Here is a 13,748-nt window from a genome sequence, read left to right as displayed (position 1 = left end):
ACTCACTGGTAACTAAGACTGTCCCGCTACCCCTTTCCTCAACCAAAGACTCGAATCGAGGGGACCCCGGAGTCCAGACCTCCTTGTATCATACCAACGTAACCTAAGAATTGCATATAAAGTCTCGTTAACCTTCAGTCTTGTGTGGTGTCTGTCTGTGGGGGGGAAGTTACTTATCTGTACAGTCGTTGGAGACGGCTCTCCCTGGAGACCTCTCCCCGTAATCTCGGCCGACCCTCCCGGTCCGTCTAACACTATGCAAAGGCCCCCCTGGCCTGCGAGAACAAAAGAATTGGCCTATAAAAGAAGGAGCCCTGCTCCTTGAAAATTAGATCCGGTTTGGGCCACAGAAGGACTCTGCCCTACGAGAAGGACCGTGAGAGACAAGGAAGGGTGCTGACTCTTGCCGGTGTCTGGTGCCTTGCTGCGGAAGGAGAGGAAGACAAAAAGACTACGAAAAGACTTTTGCTCTACTTGTGCCAAACTCTGCTAAAGAGATCTCCAAGGGCTTGCAACTGAACTTGCCCCCTGACCAGCGTCCCAGGACCAGTGGACGCTACCCCCTTGGAAGAAAGCGACTGCGGGTGCTGACCATCGCCGCAGCACTGACGGAGGAATCTCCTCTAAGGCATCAACATCCTCCCGACCACCGTGACCGGGGCCCAAAGCAACAGCGGAAGCAAAGTGAGGACCAGCCGCCGCTGGCCCGAACACCGTGACCGCAACTGCACCGGGAGCCCGAGAGCAAAGCAAAGGAGGACCCGTCCGGTCCGAGCTCCCGAGGGGACTGCATAACGAGCAGCCACTCACCTGCAAAGACGGACAGTTGCCCTACGAGAATCCGCAAGGTCGGTAGCCTGCCCGACAGCCCAGCTGTGAGCCCACAGCTGCACCGGCACTTGGCTGGGTACGTCCTGCACTTGGGGACCGTACTGCCACTTGCCACCACCGCACAGCCGCCACCTCCAGGGTCGGAGCGGACGACGAGGAAAGGACCCTGCCGCCACAGAACACCGCTGCCCCGGATGACCAGTGACTTGCTCGGCTGAAGAGCCGCAACGATCAGCGACCCCGGGAAGGCAACGCGACGTGGGACAGATCCCCTGGAAGCCGCCGGCTCCACAAGAACTTTGAGTAACACCGGCCTACGGGCCTCAAGAGAACTGCATAAGAACTGTGGTAACCCGAATTGAGTAACCTGCAACCGTGTTCATAAAGTATATTGACTGTATTCGCAAGTCTGCTTAAAATCTATATAAAGATATATATTTTTACAGAATACAGTCTGGTCTCGTTGTGTGGTGGGTTGGTTGTAAAGGTGTACTGTTGCAAGTGTTTAACCCTATGTGCCCCAAAGATTAGCCTACGACTGCTTAAGCCACACTACCTAGAGGGTAAGCAGAGGTTGTCTGGAAGGTAACCCTCAGCCCTGACGAGGAAGAGAGAGTCCCTGCTTGTCGCTAGTGTTGCACTGCGCCAACTAGAGCCTCCCCGTTCCTACAGTCACTGTCTGCACAGGCGGCCTCTAAAGCAAGGCCGGCACTTGAAGCAGTAGCTTATGTTGTCTCTGCAACAAGGTGGGTCACTATGCACCACTCACCCCTACCACAGCTAGACACAGGCAGCAAACACAAGGAAGCAGTCATTAAACAAGTCACAGTGAGCAGACACCAGGATGGAGCCAGAGAACAGGCAGTCACTGGGCGCAGTCAGCCATCCAAGCACCATGATCAGGCACCAGGGTGAAGCCAGTGTACAGGCAGGCACTGGGCGCAGTCAGCCATCCAAGCCCCATGATCAGGCACCAGGGTGAAGCCAGTGGACGGGCGGTCACTGGGCGCAGTCAGCCATGCAACTAAGCTGGCCCCTGTATGTTTCAGCGAGCTGTGCAAGCTGAACATGGCTTCGTCAGGCATTATGAGGCCTGGCTTTGCATGCAGGCAGGCAGCCCTCGAGCAGCATGAGCCCACTCGATGCACCTAGAGGTGCCATAGCTATGTGTAAGCCTAGCTAGGGGCAGTCTTAATACATACTCAAGCAATCAGCATTTGCATAGTGCCGCACCGTCACCCCTAAGGGTATCTGGACGCATTAGGTGCAATATCTGCTACAGAGAAATGAGCAGAAAAACAGGCAGAGGTGGCAAAAACAGAGGGCAGTAGGTAGACAGGCAGCAGAGGGTAGAGAGGACTGTGGGCAAGCAGGAGAGCAGAACTGTCACAACAGGAGCTGGCACGAGGACCTGCTTACTAGGGTGGCGCTGCAGACACCATGAAGTAGGTCCTGGAGGGAGGGTGGGCGCTGGGTGGTGGGAGAAGGGAAACGGCGGGAAGAGGGAAGAAACTAGCAGAAAAGGCAAAAACAGAGGGCAGAAAGAATGAGCACAAAAGGCACAACATAAAGCAGAAAAATTAACAGAATAGGCAAAACCGCAGGCAGAAAAACAAGCAGAAAAGGCAAGACAGATGGCAGAAAAATGAGCAGGAAAGGCAGAACAGAGAGCAGAAAATGAACAGAAAAAGGAAAAACAGCAGGCAGAAAATCAAGCAGAAAAGGCCAAATAATGAGTAGAAAAAAGAGCAGCAAAGACAAAACAGAAGGCAGCTGAATGAGCAGGAAAGGCAAAACAAAGAGCAGAAAAGGAAAACAGAGGGCAGAAAATGAGCAGAAAGGCAGAACAGAAGGCAGCTGAATGAGCAGAAAAGGCAAAACAAAGAGCAGATAAGGAAAACAGAGGGCAGAAAAATTAGAAGAAAGGCAGAAAAGAGAGCATAAAATTAACAGAAATGCAAAACTGCAGACAGAAAAACAATCAGAAAAGGAAAGACAGAGGGCACAAAATGAGCAGAAAAGGCAGAACAGAGATCAGAAAATGAACAGCAAGGCAAAACAGCTGGCAGAGAATCTAGCAGAAAGGGCCAAGCAATGGGAAGAAAAAAGAGAAGCAATGGCAAAACAGAAGGCACCTGAATGAGCAGAAAATGCAAAACAAATATCAGAAAGGAAAACAGAGGGCAGAAAATGAGCAGAAAAGGCAGAACAGGGAGCAGAAAATTAATAGAATAGGCAAGACAGAGGGCAGAAAAACTAGCAGAAAAGAAAACAGGGCAGAAAAACAAGGCGAAAATGCAGAAGAGAGAACAGAACAGAAAAGGCAAAACAGAGAACAGAAACAAGGCAAAACAAAGATCAGAAAAAAACCAGCAGAAAATGCAAAACAGGGCAGAAGAGATCAAAACAAAGGGCAGAAACATTTGCAGAAAATGCAAAATGGAGGGCAGAAAAACAAGCAGAAAATGCAAAACAGAGGGCAGAAAAACAAGCAGTAAAGGCAGAACAGAAAGCAGAAACCGAGCAGAGGAGGCATAACAGAGGGCAGCAGGTAGACAGGCAGCAGAGGGTAGAGGACTGTGGGCAAGCTGCACAGGAGAGCTGTTGCAGGGGTGCGGGGGCTGGCATGAAGTCTAAGATGTTCCAATTTGTAGTATGAGCATTACAAGCAACAGAGCACAGAGGCCAGGCATCCCGGCATTAAACAGGATTTCACCCCATGGGTTCACCCTTACATAGCAGACCCTCTTGACTCAGCCCTAGGATGCTGGGTGCATGTATTGAGACCCCCGCACCCGTCAGCATAGACCCCGTGATCCGAGCCCCACACTTACCTGGTACACACCGCAGAAAACCGACATGAATTTGCTGAGAACCGCAGCACAGATGCTCGCGATGTGCACAAAGGGCCCCTGGAAAGAGAGAGAGAGAGAGAGATCGGGGTCACTGGGGTGAAAACATATAAGGAACACGCTGCGTAGCTGCTCCTGCGCTAAGACGCCAGTACTGAGCGCCGCCCCACTGGAAAAAGGACAAATAAATTGATACAAACACTATGTTATCATTGTATGTTCCCTTTGTCACGCAGTTTTGCGGGGTGGGGCGGGGCGGGGCTTGACTGTCGTCACAGCCAGCAAGGGGAGGAATGGTGGGCACTTAAGTGAGCGTGAAACAGAGCAACAGATTCTTTTATTGACCAACGATTACTTAAAATCTTTACAGTAAAGCACAATAAATAGCTAACATACAATGAAGTGCACCATGTCGGCATGGGCGCAGTTTTCAGCAGTAGCTCCTGAAAGAAACTGTGTTACCATGAGTTTAAAATGATGCATGTGCTCCAGGTCACCCCAACATTTGCTTGGACCTGTCAAACGAGAAAAAACCCTATGTACATGGAATTCATCAATCTCTGTTTCCAGGTCTGATCAAACCCCCTTCGAGGACCAACTCTCTCCTATGGTCTGTTTGGCCGCCCTGATGGCCCATCGATGCGGCGCCGGCTGATTCGATTCCTGGGTTGATGCAGCTCTCAGGTCGAGCGCTAGCCTTATTGATGAATGAACTTGCCGACTCTAGCCAGTGGGCTAGTAGTTGTTTCAAGAGAACACCAGTCAGAGGCGTCCCTGCACGCTCCGAAGGCCTTGGCCGTTAGAGCTGGGTGCAACAGCCCATGACGATCCGCAGCTAGTTTTGGTCAACAGCATAAGAGGTGTAGCCATTATTCCCTGTGGGAGTTACATAACTGACAAGAAACATTATTGTCTATTCGCGCCCATTTTGGGTTGAAGTCCTGGACCCTAAGGGCGGTGAGACAAAAAAAAACTAAATTTTTCTTCTGGCTTGGGCCGAGAGTGCATTGGCATTGTACATTGGGCATTTCTGAGAGTATATGATTGGTTTAACGGCAATGTAAAAGAATTGTACCGGAGTGAGGATTGATCCAGTTCACAGGAGAGAGTCGGAACTTGGCGCTTCATGGCTTTAGCCCAAGCGGAGTATGGAAATCAATGGAGGGGCACGCTTTCTGGCTATATTTTCAAAAACAACAATTGATGGACAGAATGCAGAACAATGTCATACATTCACCCCAGTACAGAGATCTGGGCCTAAATCCATCGTTTTTTTCCACTCCACACCACCCCAGTTCAGACATGGCCATATTCAAATCAGCCTTGACCCTGTGCCTCATGGGAACAGTCAAGCACAAACTGCCAAGCCATGTCTATCCTGGACCGGAAACAAGCATCCTAGGGCCGGTTTCTGGCTATCAGCCGTCTTCAGCCAGGATAGCTTGACTGCAGTGGCGTGAAGAGCTATATTTTCAGTGAGCATGAGAGTTTAGCCGGGCCTTTCCCTGAGCCAATCACAACGCTGCATGCAGCGTTGTGATAGATCTGAGCGCCATGGATCGGCACTCAGGCGGGGCCAGGGAGCCTGCTCATGTTCCTCACCAGGCTGTGTAATGCACATGTAAAATGCACAGGACGGTTTGGCCGGCCTAAGAGGCTCCCTTAAGTGCCCACCGTTCCTCCCTTTGCTGGCTGTGATTGGCTCCAAGCCCTCCCTGCCGCGCAAAGTAGCATGACAAAGGGAAAACAAAATGATAAATAGAGGTGTTATTTTCATTTTATTTTTCCGTTTTCAACTGTGAAAAATGCAGTAGGGCTGCGCTCCTCCGCCTTAGCTGAGGAGCTGCCACTGCCCAGGCATTGATACCTCAATGTATGAAGACCTAACCAGGTGCGCACCAGCACAGGAGCCTGCGCCCCAGGGCTAGTGCCTCCCTGCCCTTGCCTGATGCCTCCTCCAGTGCTGCAGCCATCAGAGCCTCCCCACATCCCCCCCCCCCCAGCTCTCTCCCTTCACCTGCCACCTCCTCTGGCACTGCAGCCATCAGAGGTCCGTCATTGGAGCCAACAGACCCCCCAAACCCCCCCCAGAGCTCTCTCCCCTCACCTGCCACCTCCTCTGGCACTGGAGCAGTCAGAGGGTTCCACCGCCCCCAGGCCCCCGGGGCTAGCAGCCCTCTCCCCTCACCTGCCACCTCCTCTGGCACTGGAGCAGTCAGAGGGTTCCCCCTCAGGCCCCCGGGGCTAGCAGCCCTCTCCCCTCCCCTGCCACCTCCTCTGGCACTGGAGCAGTCAGAGGGTCCCTCCCCCCAGGCCCCCGGGGCTAGCAGCCCTCTCCCCTCACCTGCCACCTCCTCTGGCACTGGAGCAGTCAGAGGGTCCCCCCACGCCCCTGGGGCTAGCAGCCCTCTCCCATCCCCTGCCACCTCCTCTGGCACTGGAGCAGTCAGAGGGTTCCCCCCCAGGCCCCCGGGGCTAGCAGCCCTCTCCCCTCACCTGCCACCTCCTCTGGCACTGGAGCAGTCAGAGGGTTCCCCCCCAGGCCCCCGGGGCTAGCAGCCCTCTCCCATCCCCTGCCACCTCCTCTGGCACTGGAGCAGTCAGAGGGTTCCCCCCCAGGCCCCCGGGGCTAGCAGCCCTTTCCCCTCACCTGCCACCTCCTCTGGCACTGGAGCAGTCAGAGGGTTCCCCCCAGGCCCCCGGGGCTAGCAGCCCTTTCCCCTCACCTGCCACCTCCTCTGGCACTGGAGCAGTCAGAGGGTTCCCCCCCAGGCCCCCGGGGCTAGCAGCCCTCTCCCCTCACCTGCCACCTCCTCTGGCACTGGAGCAGTCAGAGGGTCCCCCCCCCAGGCCCCCGGGGCTAGCAGCCCTCTCCCCTCACCTGCCACCTCCTCTGGCACTGGAGCAGTCAGAGTGTTCCCCCCCAGGCCCCCGGGGCTAGCAGCCCTCTCCCCTCAACTGCCACCTCCTCTGGCACTGGAGCAGTCAGAGGGTCCCCCCCCCAGGCCCCCGGGGCTAGCAGCCCTCTCCCCTCACCTGCCACCTCCTCTGGCACTGGAGCAGTCAGAGTGTTCCCCCCCAGGCCCCCGGGGCTAGCAGCCCTCTCCCCTCACCTGCCACCTCCTCTGGCACTAGAGCAGTCAGAGGGTTCCCCCCCCCACACCCCTGGGGCTAGCCGCCCTCTCCCCTCACCTGCCACCTCCTCTGGCACTGGAGCAGTCAGAGGGTCCCCCCCAGGCCCCCGGGGCTAGAAGCCCTCTCCCCTCACCTGCCACCTCCTCTGGCACTGGAGCAGTCAGAGGGTCCCTTCCCCACACCCCTGGGGCTAGCAGCCCTCTCCCCTCACCTGCCACCTCCTCTGGCACTAGAGCAGTCAGAGAGTTCCCCCTCAGGTCCCTGGGGCTAGCAGCCCTCTCCCCTCACCTGCCACCTCCTCTGGCACTGGAGCAGTCAGAGGGCCCCCCCCAAACCCCTGGAGCTAGCAGCCCTCTCCCCTCACCTGCCACCTCCTCTGGCACTGGAGCTGTCAGAGCCCCCCCCCACACCCCTGCGGCTAGCAGCCCTCTCCCCTCACCTGCCACCTCCTCTGGCACTGGAGCAGTCAGAGGGTTCCACCCCCCCCAGGCCCCCGGGGCTAGCAGCCCTCTCCCCTCACCTGCCACCTCCTCTGGCACTGGAGCAGTCAGAGGGTCCCCCACCCAGGCCCCTGGGGCTAGCAGCCCTCTCCCCTCACCTGCCACCTCCTCTGGCACTGGAGCAGTCACAGGGTCCCCCCCCCCAGGCCCCCGGGGCTAGCAGCCCTCTCCCCTCACCTGCCAAATCCTCCAGAGCTGGAGCGGTCAGAGGGTCCCCCGGGCCCCCGAGACTAGCAGCCCTCTCCCCTCACCTGCCACCTCCTCTGGCACTGGAGCAGTCAGAGGGTCCCCCCCCACACCCCTGGGGCTAGCAGCCCTCTCCCCTCACCTGCCACCTCCTCTGGCACTGGAGCAGTCAGAGGGTTCCCCCCCAAGCCCCCGGGGCTAGCAGCCCTCTCTCCTCACCTGCCACCTCCTCTGGCACTGGAGCAGTCAGAGGGTTCCCCCCCAGGCCCCTGGGGCTAGCAGCCCTCTCCCCTCACCTGCCACATCCTCCAGAACTGAAGCAGTCAGAGGGTCCCCCCCCCCCAAGCCCCCGGGGCTAGCAGCCCTCTCCCCTCACCTGCCCGCTCCTCTGGCACTGGAGCAGTCAGAGGGTCCCCCCTCCCAGGTCCCCAGGGCTAGCAGCCCTCTCCCCTCACCTGCCACCTCCTCTGGCACTGGAGCAGTCAGAGGGCCCCCCCCCAGGCCCCCGGGGCTAGCAGCCCTCTCCCCTCACCTGCCACCTCCTCTGGCACTGGAGCAGTCAGAGGGTTCCCCCCCAGGCCCCCGGGGCTAGCAGCCCTCTCCCCTCACCTGCCACCTCCTCTGGCACTGGAGCAGTCAGAGGGCCCCCCCCCCCAGGCCCCCGGGGCTAGCAGCCCTCTCCCCTCACCTGCCACCTCCTCTGGCACTGGAGCAGTCAGAGTGTTCCCCCCAGGCCCCCGGGGCTAGCAGCCCTCTCCCCTCACCTGCCACCTCCTCTGGCACTGGAGCAGTCAGAGGGTCCCCCCTCACGCCCCTGGGGCTAGCAGCCCTCTCCCCTCACCTGCCACCTCCTCTGGCACTGGAGCAGTCAGAGTGTTCCCCCCCCCAGGCCTCCGGGGCTAGCAGCCCTCTCCCGTCACCTGCCACCTCCTCTGGCACTGGAGCAGTCAGAGGGTCCCCCCCAGGTCCCCAGGGCTAGCAGCCCTCTCCCCTCACCTGCCACCTCCTCTGGCACTGCAGCCATCAGAGGGTTCCCCCCCAGGCCCCCGGGGCTAGCAGCCCTCTCCCCTCCCCTGCTACCTCCTCTGGCACTGGAGCAGTCAGAGGGCCCCCCCCCCCAGGCCCCCGGGGCTAGCAGCCCTCTCCCCTCACCTGCAACCTCCTCTGGCACTGGAGCAGTCAGAGGGCCCCCCCCCCAGGCCCCCGGGGCTAGCAGCCCTCTCCCCTCCCCTGCTACCTCCTCTGGCACTAGAGCAGTCAGAGGGTTCCCCCCCAGTCCCCCGGGGCTAGCAGCCCTCTCCCCTCACCTGCCACCTCCTCTGGCACTGGAGCAGTCAGAGGGCCCCCCCCCCAGGCCCCCGGGGCTAGCAGTCCTCTCCCCTCACCTGCCACCTCCTCTGGCACTGGAGCAGTCAGAGGGTTCCCCCCCCCCCGCAGGCCCCCGGGGCTAGCAGCCCTCTTCCCTCACCTGCCACCTCCTCTGGCACTGGAGCAGTCAGAGGGTTCCCCCCCCCCCAGGCCCCCGGGGCTAGCAGCCCTCTCCCCTCACCTGCCACCTCCTCTGGCACTGGAGCAGTCAGAGGGTTCCCCCCCAGGCCCCTGAGGCTAGCAGCCCTCTCCCATCCCCTGCCACCTCCTCTGGCACTGGAGCAGTCAGAGGGTTCCCCCCCAGGCCCCTGAGGCTAGCAGCCCTCTCCCCTCACCTGCCACCTCCTCTGGCACTGGAGCAGTCAGAGGGTTCCCCCCCCCCCCAGGCCCCCGGGGCTAGCAGCCCTCTCCCCTCACCTGCCACCTCCTCTGGCACTGGAGCAGTCAGAGGGTCCCCCCCCCCCAGGTCCCCAGGGCTAGCAGCCCTCTCCCCTCACCTGCCACCTCCTCTGGCACTGGAGCAGTCAGAGGGTCCCCCCCCCCCCAGGTCCCCAGGGCTAGCAGCCCTCTCCCCTCACCTGCCACCTCCTCTGGCACTGGAGCAGTCAGAGGGTTCCCCCCCAGGCCCCTGAGGCTAGCAGCCCTCTCCCCTCACCTGCCACCTCCACTGGCACTGGAGCAGTCAGAGGGTTCCCCCCCCAGGCCCCCGGGGCTAACAGCCCTCTCCCCTCACCTGCCACCTCCTCTGGCACTGGAGCAGTCAGAGGGTTCCCCCCCCCAGGCCCCCGGGGCTAGCAGCCCTCTCCCCTCACCTGCCACCTCCTCTGGCACTGGAGCAGTCAGAGGGTCCCCCCCCCAGGTCCCCAGGGCTAGCAGCCCTCTCCCCTCACCTGCCAGCTCCTCTGGCACTGGAGCAGTCAGAGGGTTCCCCCCCCCCTAGGCCCCCGGGGCTAGCAGCCCTCTCCCCTCACCTGCCACCTCCTCTGGCACTGGAGCAGTCAGAGGGTCCCCCCCCCCAGGTCCCCAGGGCTAGCAGCCCTCTCCCCTCACCTGCCACCTCCTCTGGCACTGGAGCAGTCAGAGGGTTCCCCCCCCCCCAGGCCCCTGGGGCTAGCAGCCCTTTCCCCTCACCTGCAACCTCCTCTGGCACTGGAGCAGTCAGAGTGTTCCCCCCAGGCCCCCGGGGCTAGCAGCCCTCTCCCCTCACCTGCCACCTCCTCTGGCACTGGAGCAGTCAGAGGGTTCCCCCTCAGGTCCATGGGGCTAGCAGCACTCTCTCCCTTCACCTGCCACCTCCTCTGGCACTGGAGCAGTGAGAGCCCCCCCCAGGCCCCCGGGGCTAGCAGCCCTCTCCCCTCACCTGCCACCTCCTCTGGCACTGGAGCAGTCAGAGTGTTCCCCCTAGGCCCCCGGGGCTAGCAGCCCTCTCTCCCTTCACCTGCCACCTCCTCTGGCACTGGAGCAGTCAGAGGGTTCCCCCCCAGGCCTCGCGGCTAGCAGCCCTCTCCCCTCACCTGCCACATCCTCCAGAACTGGAGTGGTCAGAGGGTCCCTGCAGGCCCCCGGGGCTAGCAGCCCTCTCCCCTCACCTGCCACCTCCTCTGGCACTGGAGCAGTCAGAGGGCCCCCCCCAGGACCCCGGGGCTAGCAGCCCTCTCTCCTCACCTGCCACCTCCTCCAGAACTGGAGTAATCAGAGACCCTCCAGGGCCAGTGCCTCTGTCCCCTCACCAGTCGCCTCCTCTGGCACTGTGGTGCAAGGGGGCCCTCCCCTTCAGGGACCTCAACAAACCCTTAGATGGGCCCCATTCTGCCCAAGGCCAATGAATATATGTCAATTATGGGAGCCTTAGGGGTCCCTCTTCACATCCTGCAGGGAGACTCTGCCATTTTACATCATGTTGTTGCTCTGGAATATTCCAGAATGACCAGTGTATTGGATTCCCTTGCAATATTCCAGAATGAATAGTCGATTGTCATCCCTTGGAATTTTCCAGAATGAAGAGTCCATTGACATCCCTTGGAATATTCCAGAATGAAGAGTCTATTAGCTTCCTCTAGAATAGTCCAGATGAAGTGTCCATACACTTTCCTTGAAATATTCCAGAATGAAGAGTCCATTCACATTCCTTGGAATATTCCAGAATGAAGAGTCCATTGACATCCCTTGGAATATTCCAGAATGAAGAGACATGGTCTTCCATTGGAATATTCTAGGCTGAAGGGTCTATTGGCTTCTGCTAGAATAGTCCTGAATGAAGAGTCCATTGACATCTCTTGGAATATTCCAGAATGACGAGTCCATTGACATCCCTTGGAATATTCAAGAATGAAGAGACATGGTCTTCCATTGGAATATTCTAGGCTGAAGGGTCTATTGGCTTCTGCTAGAATAGTCCAGAATGAAGAGTCCATTGACATCTCTTGGAACATTCCAGACTGGATAGTCCATTGTCTAGCATTTGAATATTCCAGAATGAAGAGTCTATTAGCTTGCTATAGAATAGACCAGGATGAAGATTCCATTGACATCCCTAGGAATATTCCCTAGTAAACAGTCTACTGTCTTTCCTTGGTATATTCCAGAATGAAGAGCCCATGGTCTTCCATTTGAATATTCCAGAATGAAGAGTCTATTGGCTTCAATTGAAATACTCTAGAATGAAGAATCTGTTGGTTTACTCTAGAATATTCCAGAATGACGAGTCCATTGACATCCCTTGGAATATTCCAGAATGAAGAGACATGGTCTTCCATTGGAATATTCTAGGCTGAAGGGTCTATTGGCTTCTGCTAGAATAGTCCAGAATGAAGAGTCCATTGACATCTCTTGGAACATTCCAGAATGGATAGTCCATTGTCTAACATTTGAATTTTCCAGAATGAAGAGTCTATTAGCTTGCTATAGAATAGACCAGGATGAAGATTCCATTGACATCCCTTGGAATATTCCCTACTGTCTTTCCTTGGTATATTCCAGAATGAAGAGCCCATGGTCTTCCATTTGAATATTCCAGAATGAAGAGTCTATTGGCTTCAATTGGAATACTCTAGAATGAAGAATCTGTTGGTTTACTCTAGAATATTCCAGAATGACGAGTCCATTGACATCCCTTGGAATATTCCAGAATGAAGAGACATGGTCTTCCATTGGAATATTCTAGGCTGAAGGGTCTATTGGCTTCTGCTAGAATAGTCCAGAATAAAGAGTCCATTGACATCTCTTGGAACATTCCAGAATGGATAGTCCATTGTCTAGCATTTGAATATTCCAGAATGAAGAGTCTATTAGCTTGTGTTGGACTTGGCCCTTCTGGCAGGTTCACCCCTAGATTTTTTGCTTGTAATGGTGACCTGGTGATGGTGATTTGTGGGTTCTGCGCACTTTCACTGTGTCCCAGTGGAAAGTGCGTGCGCACTCTGAGTGCATGTGGTGAGATAGGCCTGCCCTCCCATAGGAATGCATGGGGAATGTATGTGTCCCTGGTAGTTCCTGATGCGTGGGGTGTACAGGTTAGAATCTGATATGTGCGAACTCGTGAGAGTGAATGCTTCGCAATGGTGTGTGTTGCATGAGTGTGTCATATGTAGAAGTGCCACTTCTAGGAGTTGGCATATTAATATAAAATGTGTCTGGCGTGTGATTGGCTGGAGCAGGCTGGTGAGCCTGGCTCCAGGAAGGCTGGATGGGTCTGCCCGGTGGTGAGTGGGAGATTAGCATGCTGATGGCTGGGGAGGAGTGTACCTGTGGCCTGAATGAGGCTTGGTTTTCCCCAGACAATGCTGGCTCCGCACCCCTGTGGTGTGACTGATGTCCCTAGCCCTGCCAGTGAAAGAAACGGGTGGTTGGGCCATCAAGGGTACTCAAGAACCAGCTGCGACTGGTTCCGCCCCCACCCTGCACCTTCAGACAAAGGAATGTACTGTATAAAAATGGGGCTGTGTCCCCACAGAAGTTGTTCTTTCCTGATCCTACTTGAGGGGGCTGCTGCTGCTGGGGCCAGGAGGAACCGCCACTTGGGCTGCCTCCCTGCCTGGAGGGCCAGTGAGCTGGCCCCTGGCCCAGCCTTGCCCCCCCCGCCTGCCCAAGGACTTGTTTGCTGGGGCTCTGTCCTTGCCCCTGGGAGCACTTTATTCTGCTCGTAGCGCTAGGAGCGCGCTTTATGCCCTCTAGCGATTGGAAGCGCTTTGTTTTTGATTATAGCGCTTGGAGCGCTGTGATTGTCTGCCTAGCGCCTGGGAGCGCTTTGTTTTACTGATTGCGCTTGTGAGCGCTGTGGTTGCAGAGGCCGGTGCCCACCCAGCGTTGTCAGCCCTGATCGAGTGACCACCTCGATCTGTCCTTTTCAGGGGAGCCGGTGCCCACCCGGCGTTTGTGGCAGATTGTGGCCGTGAGGTCTTCCCCCGGGCCGCCGCTCTACCTACGGCGACCCGGAAGCAGCTGGCAGGCCGGCCAAGCTTGCTATAGAATAGACCAGGATGAAGATTCCATTGACATCCCTTGGAATATTCCGTAGTAAACAGTCTACTGTCTTTCTTTGGAATATTCCAGAATGAAGAGTCCATTTTCTTCCATTGAAATATTCCAGAATGAAGAGTCTATTGGCTTTCTTTCGAATATTCCAGAATGAAGAGTCCATTGTCTTTCCTTGGAATATTCCAGAATGAAGAGCCCATAGTCTTCCATTGGCATATTCTAGAATGAAGTCTGTTGGCTGCCTCTTGTATATTCCAGAATGATGAGTCCATTGACATCCCTTGAAATATTCCAGAATGAAGAGTCCATGGTCTTCCATTGGAATGTTCCAGAATGAAGAGTCTATTTGCTTGATCTAGAATATTCCAGAATGAAGAGTCCATTGGCATCTTTTGAACTA

At 56.9% G+C, this 13,748-nt stretch overlaps 1 protein-coding gene across 1 annotated transcript in view; it reads right to left on the bottom strand.

Annotated features, from left to right (window-relative positions):
• The window catches only part of CLCN1 (chloride voltage-gated channel 1), a gene marked incomplete at its 5' end in the record, with an annotated part of 596,613 nt that overhangs the window by 248,821 nt on the left and 334,044 nt on the right, over positions 1–13,748 (bottom strand). The window contains one exon of the mRNA XM_086928421.1: positions 3,666–3,743. Coding sequence (XP_086784547.1) covers positions 3,666–3,743 — 78 coding nt within the window. The remainder of the gene's footprint in view (positions 1–3,665; positions 3,744–13,748) is intronic.

The sequence above is a fragment of the Lissotriton vulgaris genome, chromosome 7 (assembly GCF_964263255.1).
Source record: "Lissotriton vulgaris chromosome 7, aLisVul1.2, whole genome shotgun sequence".
Classification (NCBI taxonomy): Eukaryota; Metazoa; Chordata; class Amphibia; order Caudata; family Salamandridae; genus Lissotriton; species Lissotriton vulgaris.
The sequence above is the reverse complement of the archived record's forward strand: the minus strand, read 5'-3'. Positions and strand labels throughout refer to the sequence as shown.